The sequence below is a fragment of the Amphibalanus amphitrite genome, unplaced genomic scaffold, assembly GCF_019059575.1.
Source record: "Amphibalanus amphitrite isolate SeventyFive unplaced genomic scaffold, NRLGWU_Aamphi_draft 000616F_arrow, whole genome shotgun sequence".
Taxonomy (NCBI): Eukaryota; Metazoa; Arthropoda; class Thecostraca; order Balanomorpha; family Balanidae; genus Amphibalanus; species Amphibalanus amphitrite.
This window is the reverse complement of record NW_024882110.1, coordinates 246,010-262,113: the sequence shown is the minus strand read 5'-3', so window position 1 is coordinate 262,113 and position 16,104 is coordinate 246,010. Positions and strand designations below refer to the sequence as shown.

The window sequence follows — 16,104 nt, the reverse complement described above, 5'->3', positions numbered from 1 at the left end:
CACATCACCATCTGCACGTTTGCAGCTGGACTCAGCCGTCGCCATTAAACCACTGGGGCCACTGGGTTGAGCCTGTAGCCTGTGATTTACGGTCTCACACTTAGGACACGTGATTGAGTTCCCCCTGCCACGTGCGTGAGTCGGATGGACGTGAGGCGGCGTCACTTGTCTGTCGTTTCTGGCGTCGGTGAGCAGAACGAGCCAAGTTATGGGCTGCCGCTGGCCTAACGAGCGCCGCCGGCACTTGGCGTCGGTGCCGTCCCACGCTCGGACGTCGGTGCCGTCTCACGCTCGGACGCCGGTATAACCGTCCCACGCTCGGACGCCGCCTCCACTCTGGGACGCGGCCGGTACCGCCCCAGCGCTATACCGCCGCCAATAGGTATACTGTCCCAGCGCCTGGACGCTGCGACCGTCAGCGGTGGTGTTACTACCTCAATACTGCTGAAAAGATCAACCAGCAACGAACCAGAACGCCCGCCATGTCAACGGATGCCTGAGACCCGTTCCGATGGAAGGACGACCGAGTTTCTGCGGCGGGACACACTGTCACCGCAGTGTCACTGTTACCATCAGCCACTGCAGTGTCCGTACAGTGACGGCGCAGCATCACTGAGGTGCTAATGGAGTGCTATAGCGTGACATTCCACTGCCAATTGAAGTGTGGTAGCTATAAATGTCACTGCAATGGAAGGCCCTTGGTATCAGTACCGAGGGCCTTCAACTGCACGTAAGTGCCTGAAGTGACGATGCAGCCACCGCGCTGGGTGTCGAAGACCGACACCAGCTGCCTGCCGGCGATCCATAAACTGCCTTACCGACAGTGGACCGTCAGCCGGCAGCGCCGCAGACTGGTGGCGACATACGCTCCGGCCGAGGAGCTTTTCCTAATAAATCAAATTAGTTAGGCAGCAGACGAGGTTTTGTGCAGTCACACGGCCAAATCTAGGAACAGTTCACTGTTGACTTGCTATTTTGAAACTGAAAAATACTTTTATCAAAAGTCTCATTCTGCAAACGTATCTCATACTTATTGAAAATTAATGATTGAACATAAGGACAATTCGTACATGTAATGCATCTTATGAGCTTATTAAGCTCCAACAAGTTTTTGTGGTGTGTTTTTCTACTAAGCTCATAAATATGAGTTTAATAGAAAAGCAAACCACAAACATGCCCACACAAACATGCACACACTGGCGGGTGACTGAGCAAACAGTCGTGGTCAATAGCCGGGCCCCACTGTCCTCGGCGGGATGTTTGGATGCACAATATCTACCATTTGTTTGACAAATAGAGCAGTGTTGGTCACAACGAAGCCTATGACCAATGTTGGTGCTGCTGGTAGATAATTCGTCTTGAATAATGACCCTTGTTCTGTGTAATTGGTTATTGGTATGTGTTTTTGTGGCAGTAAACCGTCTTTTGCTATTATTTTCCAGGGGACTATAATTTGCCAAGGGGTTCTTGGATTGCTAAAAGCTTGCGGAACTCGCCTTATCCACGTCATAGTGCGTGACAGCGAAGTAGTGAGGACAGCGTAGCATCTAATAGGCTTGTCAAAGAAATGACTTAGCCTAGTCTGTCCGTTATTAATAGTCTCCAAACGTTTGGTCGCACTTATGGAATTCCGCTGGCTGAAAGAGGTGGGAACGATTTGTTACGACAGCGTTTTAGGGAGCGACTTATCACTCTATGATTAATGGATGGAACTGATCATAAAACTGATGATAAAAGATATGTGACGTGTAATATTTTCTTTAAGAAATCCTTTAGTTTATTGACCATTGTGGAGAAACATCAAAGGAAGCGGGAAAGTTCTGCATCATTTCTAGCTCAGCGGACTAAGACAAACAATTTTTGCTGTATCTTTTTGTGGCACTTCCTGAGTAAAAGCGTTCAAATGTTTCAAGGTTGGCATCTGGTCATAAAGCCACATCAATGTAATTGATTTCTGAATAACCCAGGAGCCGAGTTAGAAGGGGGCGGGGGGGGGGTGTTCAACCCCTCCCCCCAAGCAGGGCGTGGACTTCCAGGACCCCCAGTGGGGCGCGGGGGTGAGTGGAACTCCTGCCAAAATTTCCGATAGATATGCACTTATAGTCCATAGTCCATAGTCATACTGAATACTACGTGTCGGGTCGCGGCCGGCCGGCCGCGGACCATTTTCAGAAGTGGCGGGCAGACCGTGCGTCGAGTACTTGCTTTCTCGCGCGGCGGTACTGGGGTTCACTAGCATTGTTTAAAATATTTTCATTTGCCATGAACTTGAAATTATACACTGTAATTAACGATCTTTTGTCAATTATTACAAGTTCTTCAAATTTATTCTTTGAAAGCAAATGATTTCATTTCACTCAAGAATTATCTTGTCCACCACTACAACCGCCACCCAGCCGCCATCCATTGGAAGAGATAGGCTCTGCGGCACAAAGTGTCGTTTTAAACTGGACTGGGAACCAATGTCTGATGACATTTCGAGCTAAATTTATGCTCATTGTGTACCTAGCAGGGTTGTATACGACTCAATCAATAGCAATCAATTCAATCACGACAAATTTGGGAAACCAATCAAATCAATCAAGTCAGAGCAGTTTTCGGGAATTGATTCAATCGACTCAAACGCGACAATGAAAGGAATCAATCAACTCAATCAAACGACTCAAACCAAGATAAACATTAGGTTTTTTGCCCCACCAACTTGGAAAAGTGTCCATAGCAGTCTGGTGTACCTACCTACCTACCTACCTACAGAAGAAACATAAAAATATTGTCATTTAAAATTATAAATTGCCATGCCATTCAAAGTTTCTATGTAATAAGGAAGGATACCTATAGTGATGGACAGGTGGATCATGATACCTATTGAGGTTCAATGGGTAGAATTGTAGCAGAAGATTCATTTAATGGGTGCAAAATAACCCAGTAGTTGACTCGCCCCTTAACCCAAATCACCACCTTTCACCTAAAAGTTGTCAATTTAATTTTGGCCATATTCCAACTCAATTTACACTAAATATCAGATATTGCAGTTGAAAGTTGGCTGCTCGGATTTTGGCAGTGTTCGTGATTTGGCCATTTACCCTACACCATGTCTATTTTAATGGATAATATGCATCAATAACATATTAACCATAGGGAAATAGAAATAAATATCTTACCTGCATGTGACGGTTTCGGTTAGACAGAGACTGACGGGCAGCCTGAAAAATCTTTCCACACAATGTGCATTTGAGACGTGGGATGTTGTCAGATTGGGAAGGAAGAGATTTGAAGTATTTAGCGGTCCACGGCTCTGGACGTGGCATGTCAATGTTAGGTACCTATGTGAAGAATTCAAAACATTTTATTGCAATACAATTTGAAACTGTTAGGACTGGGGGATAGGAATGAGGATTAAAAATATATTTAAAAGGAAATGGAGAGGACAGGGACTCTGGAACCACAGGATGAGTTAAGGACAAAGGAAAAAGAAACAAGGAAAATTAAAACGCGAAAACGGCACAGTGCGACTGCGAATCAAAGAAAACGTTTTGCCAATAAGTATGCCAAGCTTTTATAAATCCTTATTCTACGTCTTTTCATTTTTTGGTAAGATGACGTCATTGATTATCATGTAGTATGGTAGATCATCATAAAATAAATCGGTTGTACAACACCAATTTCGTTGTAATTATTAGGTATTTCATTTAAAACCACTTAATAATATTCGGTAAAATATTTTAAGGAAAATGAAATATATTGAATATGTTATGCTTAGGCTCTCAGGAGAAAAGGATCAACAAACGTTCTGCTGCATATTAAACAATGCAGCAAATTAGCTATTAATTAGGCACGCAACCGTAATTAGCGAGACGAAAACGGCGCTTTTGATTCAGTTACTTTTGTAGGGGTTTCAGATATTTATGAGTTCAGTGGGTTGTTTCTGAGGAGATGTGGAGATGTGAATTATTAATTAATCACACTTTATTAGTATATAGGGCCTTGCACTTTATCATCTGGATTTAAAATAAGTTTCCTGCTGAGTGCAGAAAGGTAGGTAGGTGCATCGCCAGGTTCTATCACCAGGATTGGAGCAGTTATTGCAGTTGAAAGTCAAAGTTGGCTGTTCATGCTTAGGCCCTGTTCTTTATTTGGCCCTCTACCCCATATTGCAGTTGTGATGACAAGCAGTTTTCAGTGTTGTTTTGTGATCTTTGATGTCATCAATTGGTGTCATTATTTTTCGTCAACTAAAACTTATTTGAACCTTCCATTCAATCGACTCAATCATACAAGTCACTCTAATTTTCGGGAATCAAATCAGTCAACCAGTCGCTGAAGTCAAACGAGTCAGTCAACCAGTCATCTCGAAAAGTCAATCGACTCAATCCAATCAACTCAAAATACGCGTTGAAACAAATCAATCAATTCAATCGACTTGATTGGTATACAACCCTGGTACCTAGAAGCATTGGGAACAACGCTCTGACTGTACATTTTTAAATTTTTGCCTCTAAATGAAAACATTAACAATCAAGTACTTTGCGAGCGCAGTTTAGAAGCTCCCGTAATGTTAAAGTCCTATCTCCTACAAGTATGTAAATACTGCTCTAGGGAACCAACAGTTCGCATCGTACTAGCTTTAAATTATATCCATATTGTTCCCAGTACTTTGCTGAACACTGTGGTGAGTGTACATTTTTCGTTTTTTGCTTTACAAGCGTAAAATTCGTCTGGTTTTATACCACTTCATTCGCCTCCATAGCCCGGTAACGGCGCCGCGCGGCGCGGCCGGCCGGCGCCCGCTGTAGTTCCAAACACTGCCCGATAGATGGCAGGCGCAGAAGTGGTCCCAGCCGTCCCGGTACGAAAGCCGAAGACAGCAATATCAGTGGAGATCATTATCCAAAAAAGTCTTCGTATGGCTTGAAAAAATTCATCTGACGGAAATTGCCCTAATCGCTTGACCCCTTTGACGTGCCATTACTCCGTGCCGTGAATGAAGATCCCAAGCTTAACCCAGTTTCTTTCATCTTCACCATAAGGGTGATTCCACATGATTGCACCATTCAATTTGAGTCGATGGGTGGGCACCTTTAGAAAGGTAAGGCGGGATAATTCGTTTGGTTTTGAACACGGTGTAAGGGAGTTCCGTATCAATATAATAACGTCAAACGTTGACAATTGGAAACTGTTGAAGAAAAGAAGGAAGCGGACAGTTCTAGCAGTCAAATTTGCGATAGCAAAACGTTGGTATGTTACAAATTTGTTTTACATGCCTGATTATATCAAACGCCGTTCAAATAATGTATGTACAGCCCTCTGCAAACTGCGTGGTAGGTATTCTTTTTTGGACAAAACCGAAAATAACGCGAATACTATGCTTTCGGTCACTCAGAAATCGTAACAGCAAGACGCGCGAGACTCCGCACCCTACATTGGCATTATCATCGTATTCATTTTCCATCCAGTTTGGCAACAAAACCGAAAAGTTTATATTTGCCCCCAAAACAAACTTTTGCAATTTGTTGCCACACAAGGCGTATACTTTGTTTAGTGATAGACCCAATCGAAGGAGTGGAGCAGGCGCATCATATTTGCAGTCAGTTCCGACGGACTGATATCAAAGCTTTTGAGTTATTACCAGTTTTGTCGAAAAAAGAATACCTACCGCGCAGTCTGCTGAGGGCTGTAGTTGTACCTACCTATTTGCCGCTTACGGAGCTGACCCTTTTGACATTTTAACCGTCGTCATTTGACCTCTCCCAGTAGTCTCCCTGCTGTTAGGTGAGTTTACATGGCTGCTTGTGATGGCAAGCTGAGGAATGTTTGACGACGCATCATTCAGCTCACTCGATTATCATGGAGCGGTCTGTGTTCAGCGTTCTTCAGTCAAGCTGAAACAGCACACGACCAATCTGTACTCGGCGACAGCCTCGCCAGCAGTGCAGCAGTGACTTCGTGATAGGACAATGTATTCCGGTACAGTATACCCGTTTCCCATAAGCGCGAACCACCAGAGCCATCTAGCGGCAGCAGTCTGCGGACGAGGAGCGCTGCGGCACAGCATACCTATTCAGGCACTGACAGCCAGCGCCACCTAGCGACGGGACGATAAGTAAGCATTTGCATGACGGTTGCGAGCCTACCGCTTGATATAGGCTGTTGGGAACGATCTGAAGTTCTTTTTTATTTCATGGAGCAGATACAGAAGCACAAATCATTCTCAGCATCTCATCCCCCTGTTCAGGGCGGTATGGTCCACACTCCACATCATCCAACTCGAGTGGCTCCCATCCGGAGCACGCTCACTGGCGGTCAGGTGGCCGCTTGTGCGGCTGAGTAGCTTGTCCCTGGGGACGGACTCGGCCTCGGCGGCGCACTATGATGGCCTCCCAAACCAATGCCACCCTGGTGGTCTCCTTAAATCGAGAGGGCATTGCCCAACAAAATAGAATAAACCCTATTGAAAGTACATAGGTACTCAGGATTTGGCATAGGCGCGGGAGCCGGGGGGGGGCAGTGGGGGCAGCTTGCCCCCCAACTCTGGGGCCGTGAGGGCGTTGCCCCCACAGCTTTGAGACGGAATACCACACTTTTTTGCAATTTTTTTCTTTTTTGTTGAAAAAGCCAAGGGATGAAAAATATGTGGCCTAAAACCGGTGAGAAAACTAGATTTGGGGGTACCCTAGGTTGATCTCTATTATGGTGTGCCCCCCCCCCCCCCCAGTCTGAACGTAGTTCCCGCGCCCCTGGGATTTAGAGAAAATGCTGACTGACGATCAAACGGCAAGTTTCTAATCATTTTCACGGGACAGACAGGCAAGGAGCGCAGATGCAGCTCTCTCTCCGAGTGCTGCCCAGGAATTATGGAGTGTTTTCCGGTGGTGCGGGCGGTGCAGTGATATATCGACCACCGACGGTCGGCACTGGCGGCACATCGGGCGCCAAGGACGCCGCTCAACTCGGCCCATTGTTGTCTCTCGCTGCCGTCGCGGCCTATGGCCCACGGAGAATGGCACCGATTGGCCTCCCACTCCGGAACCGAGTCGCTCAGCGCGGCGGCCCGCGCCGTCTGTCAGCAGTTCCGAAAGCCAGACCGCCAGCTCTGAATGTCACGCCGTCGGTACCCAATGCCAAACCATCGACTGTCACCGGTACCGAATGTCAAACCGCCGCCTGTTATCGGTACCAAATGCATAGGAAGTTATGACCGGGAGACCGCCGCCCTTCACCAGGGCCTTTTCGGCAACTAGGCCAGACCATGGACTTTCCCTGACCGATAACGTCATTACAGGCTCTGACGGGTGATGACGTCTTTACAGGTTCTGACAGCCGCTGACGCAACTACAGACTCTCGCCATGTTTACAGCAGCTGACACTCACGTTACATACCGTAATATATCAACGATTGCGTCCAGTGTTGCAGACGTCTGTGCCTGTCGCCAGTGGCGCCCTGTTCCGACAGTCGCACCCGCCCCGTTCCTGTGCCGGCAGTTGCAGAGCACGCGCGCGCCCTTCGCCGAGGACGGGGCGCCCGTACAGGACAAGGAGGCCACGGCGGCGGTGCGCCGCGCCGAGTGGCGACTGGTGGCCGCCGGCGCCGACCGCTGCCTCTGCCTGCTCCAGCTGGCCGTCTTTGTGTTCCTCTCGCTCGCCTGTTTGACGTAGACGGCGCGTGGCCGCCAACTCCGCTACCTGCTACATAGACGGCGTGTGCACGGTCCTCCAAACAGGCGGAGCTGCGTCTCTCTCACCCAGGCGGACGCTTAATTACAACCAATTTGTGTACTTGATGAATGATTGACACTTACCAGTACGTACTGTGTACACCTCGAAAGTTAGAGCAGAACTATTACTTGACCTATGAGTGTATGGAGATACAGCCCCGTCCCACTGCACGGTACACATTCCAATTTTGGCAAAACGGAGAATAACTCAGGATAATTACTAATTAGCATTAATTCGGAAATAACAACCACAAAATGTACGATGATTTGCGCCCCAGATTGAGCCCATCATTGACTGAACTTTCCTCAGTTTGGCAGCAATATCCAAAACTCTGCAATCTGTATTCTGGCGAAACACAAACTTTGGCCTGTTGCAGCCAAACAGTGCAGGAAACTAAGGCGACTTGGGATGGAGCTTAGGTGTGGAGCATCACACCTCCGCATTATGTCTTCCGAGCGACCGATAAATTGGCCGCTGAGCTGTGCTCCGCTTTGCAGAAACATGGATCGCTAGCGGCAGTGTGACGGAGCCTGAATATTGCACCATGGCACATGTGCTCCATGTGAATACCTATTTAAGAAATACTACTTACATAAGTAAGCCATGACACATTTTGCTGTCTCTTGTATTCGTTGACATAATTGTATCTGTCCTACTTACCAATAAACTGAAATACATGTAGCGTAGGTATCCACTTAAAAACGTTGCATCTTTTGTAAATATGTTTCTAGTATTTGCAACGATAAAACTGATCACTTTTATCTCATTATAAAGTAAGGATAGTCTATCATTACTCTTCGCAGTCCATGTTTCAATGATTACCTACAAAAAACGACCGAGGAAACGATAAGTTGCGCTTCTTATCCATAAACTAAATGATGTTCAGCACACAGTTCATATATGTACTCTAACTACAATGATGGACTCAAAGAGAGCGATAGAGATAGAGATGGATAGATAGAGAGATAGAGAGAGAGAGAAAGACAGATAGATAGAGAGACGAAAGGATAGAGAGAGAGAGAGCGAGAGGGGGAGGAAGAGAGAGAGAGAGAGAGAGAGAGAGAGAGAGAGAGAGAGAGAGAGAGAGAGAGAGAGAGAGAGAGAGAGAGAGAGAGAGAGAGGGAGAGAGAAAAGAGACAGAACCAAAGCATAGAGTCCAATCGGAGTCAAAACATAGAAGATTGTCAAAGCAACAGAAACGTTTTTCCTTCCTATGTCCAAGTCCTTAGGCCTCTTGTCCGATGTCGCCTTGAAATTATTGCGTAGTGAAGTAACGCGTTTCCCTACAGCTCTGCAACTATCTGCTCTCTGGCATCCATATGAACATGGGCCAGCTTGACAAGTAAGCACAGCACCCACTAGAACAATAGGCATCATTTGATGTGAACTATTGAATCTCAGAGACTGCATGTAGCCATTGCTCAAGCAGCCTCAAAATCCCTGACTCCCGGTCCTGAGCTGCGTTCATACCGCATGATCGAAGCCGTGTCTAACATCTAGGCCTGTAGGCCTACTTCGTACCTACCGTGGACTCTGAAACTTTTATCATGCTTCTGTGTAATCTGAAACTGTCCTTACTATTTTGGTCGGTGCAAACGATGTTAGATGAATGGCTCGTGCACGCCATTGCCAGCTTGATTCAGCAGCGCGCCCCTTTCAACAGTAACACATCTGGTGTAAGTTACATGTTCACTTCTATAATACATTATTCTGAATTCTTTCAACTATTTACGTCTGTTGGTCGGCGTTGAGTAATAACTTTTTATTCGAATTGCATTCAATTGCATTGTTATTATGATGATTCCCTGATGGAGAAACCACAGGCATCGCAGCGTACAACTGTGAACGTTTAACGTCAGTGTTCACAAACGCGACGCTGATGTGCACGCGAACGGAGGGGGGGGGGGCGGATCGAGGGCCATTCAAATCAGGTACAACTGACCCTCACCCATCCTTGATTAGACACATTCAAAATTGTGATCTCATATTTGAAAAGATGATGTTACCAACGACCGATTTCATAACAGAGCGTACACTAACGTGGTTTGTCACCCATTCAGTTGTAATTTGCGCACAAACGGTTTCACAAAGAAATTGCGAACGCAATCGTGTCATGTTATTAACTACACAAGTGAAGGGGAAAACGAAAACATACAACCAGAAAATAACACGGCCATATATCATTATCGAGCCATCCAATACAAAAAAGGTGTGGTTTCAAAGGGCGTAAAGTACACGTTGCTTTAAAATACCTGCTGTATACCTACTACCACGCTTTATTGAATGGGCCGCAGGTCACGTGTAATCATTCGATTTAAATTGGTTAACTTCTACTCAAAATAAGATAATTGGTTAACTTCTACTCAAAATAAGATACCAACTTGAATTGACATAAGTGCTGACCCCTGACCGCGACTGTTCGTTTTCTTCATACCGAGAGACTGGCAACACCCCTATAGGTATATACACCGTTTTGTTCCTCATTGAGCTAAAATTCCGTGGAAAGAAAGGAGCTGGTGCGACGTTACGAGAGGCAACGATTGGTCAGTAATTTTAAGGTCTCAGGTCACACGACGACCTCTGAGGTCATGCCAAAGAACCCGGAGTCGGTAGAGGGTCCGGTGTTTGGTAAGTCACTTCGCTAAAAATGGTCGCAGAACTAGGATTCCGGCACCATTGTATTTGTCATGCTCAGTCGTGCCGAATGCTGGACAGCTTATGGGTGTTCCAAAAAAAGTGAGCCCCCTAACTTATATTGCTTTTATCTCCGAAACCGTATGTCCTACGATAATGAGAGACCCCTTGTTGGAAAGAACGGTCGATTTCGATTCTAGTAGGCTACCTAGTGTGGTTCTGAAGGATCACATATTACACTGAGAACGACCAGAACAAAATGTATTGCGAGATCGGGTGAAACACGGCGACGGCGGTAAGCCCTCTAACTATTATTGCTTTTATATCCAAAACTGTATGTCCTACGATAATGAGAGACCCCTTGTTGGAAAGAACGGTCAATTTCGGTTCTAGTAGGCTACCTAGTGTGGCTCTGAATGATTACATATTACACCGAGAACGACCAGAACAAAATGTGTTGCGAGATCGGGTGAAACACGGCGACGGCGATAAACGTGTACCTACGAGTATTGCTGACGGCAACGCACGACCGATATTGGAGTGGTAAAATACTGGTTGAACTAGGTCATCCATTCAGTTTTCAATTTTTATGATAAAAGTTCACGTGCGAAGAATGAATAAAACCACGTGAACTGAAATATGCAGTCAGTTGTGAAGAAATATCAACCATATCCCTTACAGCTAAATGTTTCACCAATAATTTGGTATTGAATTGTGCTTTTTACAATGCTGGCCGTGTTGTGCAAGATATGTAATGGAATTACGGCCTATCTAGATGGAATTTGATTGCTCTTTCTAATGAGCGGCTTTCCAAAGAGCTTTGGAAAGCCGCCCTACTAAGATCTAAGATACTAAGCCCCCAACTAAGATCGACTGTATCTCTGCAACCGTGCATTCTACAGCTCTGTAGAATGCACGGTTGCAGAGATACAGTCGATCTTAGTTGGGGGCTCACTTTTTTGGAACACCCTGTACATATTAGTAGCTCAGCAGGCAGCAGCAAGAATTCCGAGAGGACCGCCTACACTGCTATTTTGCTAAGTGCTATAGGTGCCATATGTCTAACGATGAAAGTTGAAAGCAATACTAAATGCGAGTGTCCGTCTTTCGAAGGCTTAATATTGAAAACATGCTCCGTTTTACATCTTGACATATTCGCGCAACATAATAACAACATAATAACAAATACGTGCACTGAATACTGTACAAGGTGTCTCAAAAGTTCGTTTACACATTTCCCATGTCAATAAAGCATATAAGAACCGGCAAAAAATCTAAGGTTTTGGTGTCCGTGTGTACACTAGACAAATATGCATGCTTTGACAACTGATTCGGAAGGTTGGAAACCAAACCTTTTTCTGTATCTCCAAAAATATTTGCCCATACCGATTTTCGTCACTCCGTCAGCTGCCGGAGGCTGATAAAAGGTTACCAGCTTTCAAGCTCTTGTAGGGGAATCCCCTGCAGTTTCTGCGTCGGATTTAGGTTTGACGAGCTCCCCGGCAACATCCGCTTCTCCCTGAAAGCCGACATCTTGCATCGACACCATCCGTGAGTATTTTGTAGGTCTTCTCTGGCGCTAACTTCTTCATGAATGACTGGCGCCGACTTCCCAAGCACCATTTTCCTTTTCAAAACAATCCCATTCCTGAACAAATGGGAAGTGCCAGGGGCAAATTTTTCGCAGCATATCGTAGCAGAATGTGTCGGCCATCTGTTTCTTAGACACATTTTGCAAATTTTGCAAATCCCGAACGCTCGTCATTCCCAATGCCAAGACCTTCGCTGGGTTCCGGAGTGTTTTCCTCAGGAGAGGTTCTGCTTTGTAAACGGCCAAAACCTGTCCATCGTGCGGTTTTGTCCGGATTTTGTGTGTAAAAGAAAGCTATTTGCTCCAGATCTACCTCTTGAAACTTCGTTAGATAAAACTTTACATTAATTGACACTTTTGGAGGGTCATTTGTCCTCGGCATTGACGATTTTCGCATTATTTTCCCTCAAAATTTAGCGTTATAGATATAATAAACAATTTTAAATGATATTTTGTCTTTATTTTATGATGACCTGCAATTTTTTAAACTGGGTAACCTCTGTCTGTGAGCTTCTAGTCAGTTTTCAATAGTTAGGACTGCATTTCCAGCTGCTTTCCGGAGCACGAGTCTGCTGCGGTACAAGGGTCGTTCAAAGCGCTGTTAGTCTCGCATGGTTTTGTCCTTCAAAAATTTTAGCCACCGTTTTTGTTAGATGACCATCATGTTGTACTCATCCTCGCCGACGCTTTGCCATGTGTCATTTCCGACCTAACCATTCCCATTACTCGTGAAGCAGAGAGTTTCTCAGCCGACCCGAGTATGCGACCTCCATTTTCATGCCTGATCCATGGTCAGAGGTGAACCCTTTTTGTGAGCTCATGAAGGGTCGAATGCGCTTGAAAACAATGAAGCTGCTTGAGGAAGGTTGTTACCAATGCCCATGCAAAATTTCGACTGTTAATTTCTTGTTGATTCAGAATTATTGACAAAAAAGCATGGCTGGTACCTGTAAGCGAACTTTTGAGACACCCTGTAGGTACGGAGCGTTATTTAAACGAGTTTTTTTACTGTAATGACTAGCGGTCTGTAAACATGTGTTATGTTTACAGACCGCTAGTCATTACAGTAAAAAAGCTCGTTTAACCCGCGCGGGGCGGGGGGGGGGGTAAATTTTACCCCCCCCCCCTCGCGAATTTTTGCAATATCTCAAAAACGGCGGCGAGCAGCTCCGCCAAACTTTCAGTACCTTTTCTTACATCAATTTGACACGTTCCCTGAAAATTTGAGCGAAATCCTTTGGAAATGTTTTGAGAGAAAATGACGTTTTAGCGACGTCATATTCGCCATTTTCGTCTCAAAAACGGCAAAATTTCAAACGCCGCTAACATCTTCATTTTTAAGGGAATCAAGACGTAACAAAAAAGGGTATACGTGATTGTACTTTGTCTATCAAATGGCTATCTCGTTTTTTTGAAAATTTTGATTTTGGCCCAATTTTTTTCCTAAAAAAACTGACTTTTTTGGGAAAATAACTATAAAATCAAAAATTTTACGTGTATCGAAAAAACCGGAATATATGTCAGAGAAGTGGTCCATGTGCACCTACATACCAATTTTTAGAAGAATCGGTTCAAAAATGTGGCATTTATTTAAAATTCTATGACGTCACGACAAACAATTTTTTTTGAAAAATGAATTTTTTGGAAGTTCTAGACCTCGTACGGAAACAAAAATAGCACCATTCGATTCGCCGTGGAAAACTGCATCAGATAGACACCTTTTTAGACCTTAACAGCCAACTTCAAAATTTGACCTCACTTGACCTGACCTTGACCTGAAATTCATCCAGATGTGGTCCATATCACCTATTGAGTGTGCCTATTGAATTCTATGAATAAAATGACCCATTAAACATGTGTCGCACATCCCCTTTTCTATATTTTGTTTTTGGTGACCTGACCTGACCTGACCTTGACCTCTGAATGATATTGTATGCAAGGAATATTGTCTTGGTAGCCTAAGAACACGTTTTGGGCAATCAGTCTCAGTCCATGACTCCATTCTTCGGCAACTACGGTGCAAGGCCGATATTGTAGAAACTTGCAATTTGTACCCTTGACCTGACCTTGACCTTGACCTCAAACTTTAAATTGAGTACATGTTTTTAGTTGTTCTTGATGAGATCTTTCGATTAGCGTTTGAATTTTCCAAATCGGACCATTAGTTCGAAAGATAACAGGGGGGTAAAATTTACCCCCCCCCAGCCCCGCGCGTTCGGCTGGAGACCCCAGCCCCGCGCGGGTTAAATAACGCTCCGTACCTGGGGCATTCCACGTCAAATCGAACAAAAATCGGCTGTTTTGCACCTTACCATCAGCGATTTCATTATAAATTTGTGAGCGAGTTCCTGTGTCGTCCCGAACATTACATTGATGTTTTTTGCACATTCTGACCACAGGTCTTCTAAATATAGGGCATCGAATTTTTACAAAATGCTGCATCTCTATATTTTTGAACGACCATAACTTTGGTTGTACTTGTTTGATTTGAATGAAATAAACCTTACTGTTTAGGTAATTTCTTAAGCATTTGTTTAGAATTGCACCTACTTAAATATATGACCTTGAAATTTGCTTAACTCTGTTCTTAAGCACAAAAATTGAAATAGCAAAAAACACGTCACCTTCGATTTGGCTAATTTTCATATATTTTATTGCTTACCATATTATTAACAACCTGTGAAAAAATTAGAGTGGGCCATTCATAAGTTTTGAAGAAAATGGCACATATGCTAACGCATGTTACCACGCGCAGTGGAGGGGGAAGAGTGAATTTCGCCCCACCCCTCCTGTTTTTCGCCAATATCTCATAGTATTAATGCGAAATTAATTATAGCTACCTGTCCAAAATTGAATTGCACATCTCATCGTGCAAGCAAGAAGAAAATCGGTTCACAACTGGTCTAGTATTAGCGGTGTAAAGTGAACATCCTGTCGCCGCGGCGACGCGGCGACTCGGCAGCCGGCGCCGACCGCTAGCCGCCGCCTGAATTGTAGACTGTGCCGGGACGGAACGGAACGGTTCCGTCTTTACATCGCGCTCCTTACCGCTGATTACGTTCGATTCGCTTCAAATTTTGTGAGAAGACTAAAAAATGTACAGGCAATCTTATGGTGTAAGAATTTTGAAAATCGGTTGGTAAACAATTGAAATATGAACGTGTAAACACAAAATTGTGATTGCTGCGTTTCCCGCGTCGGCCGATCCCACCTCAGCCGGCGACATGTTCTTAGCAGGTCTCTAACTGCCATATTTATTATTGGATTAACTAGAAATTCCCCATACATACTCAAAAATGTATATTCTTTCGTATAGTGAAGATAAAAAGACGTGAAGATATCGTTGCGTGATAATGTTTTCGTTGAATTTTTGGCTTCATGATGCATTTCCACACGGCTCAAAATTCGCCGCAAAATACCGTTTGCCTGAGACACTTTTACTATGGAACTTGCATGCTTGACTACGATGACTATGTATTTCCATTCTCGCAGAGTTTGGGTCGGGATATCACTAATCAGCAATCATTCATTTCAGAAAGTGTACACAAGCAAGCATGTCTTGACTCTGTCTTTCAAGGTCACGCGCGGTTGCGTGATGTTGATGCATGAAAACGGCGTTTGCCGCGAGAGTTATGAATGGCCCACTCCAATTTTTTCACAGATGGTTAGGAACATTGTGACGGACATAATATGTAAAAATTACCCGAATCGAAGGTGACGTGTTTTTTGCTATTTACATTTTTCTGTTTTAATTCAAGGTCAAATGCATTTCAAGGTCACTTCAATTTAATTTTATAATGAAAAACCAAAGCCTTATCAATTGCCTACAAGACCCTGTTAATATCATTTTGATACCAGAAAAGGAACCAGAGTTATAGACATTTAAAAAAATTGATGTGTGGCATTTTTGGCTATATTCGATGACCTATATCTCAGCGATACTTTATCAAATTTCGAAAATATTATACGTAACTCAGTTTTGAACCATGCCCAGTCTGCCTACAAATTTTCAGAAAAATCGAAGGGGATGACGGATTTCGGTGTTTGATTTGACGTGGAATGCCCCACCTACAGTATTCAGTGTACGTATTTGCTATAAACACAGTATAAATAACATGGTGAATTCAGATGGTGAGGTTATATAGGAATATAGGCCCAATGTTGAG

The 16,104-nt window shown here is 44.4% G+C and overlaps 1 protein-coding gene across 2 annotated transcripts in view; it reads left to right on the top strand.

The window, feature by feature from the left end:
* Window positions 1-9,433, top strand: part of LOC122363326 (acetylcholine receptor subunit alpha-type acr-16-like) — a 67,797-nt gene extending 58,364 nt beyond the window's left edge. For both annotated transcript variants that reach the window (XM_043332453.1, XM_043332454.1), the window contains exon 9: window positions 7,480-9,433. In XM_043332453.1, the coding sequence (XP_043188388.1) occupies window positions 7,480-7,653 (174 nt within the window). In that variant the 3' untranslated portion in view covers window positions 7,654-9,433. The remainder of the gene's footprint in view (window positions 1-7,479) is intronic.
* The last annotated feature ends 6,671 nt before the right edge of the window (window positions 9,434-16,104 follow it).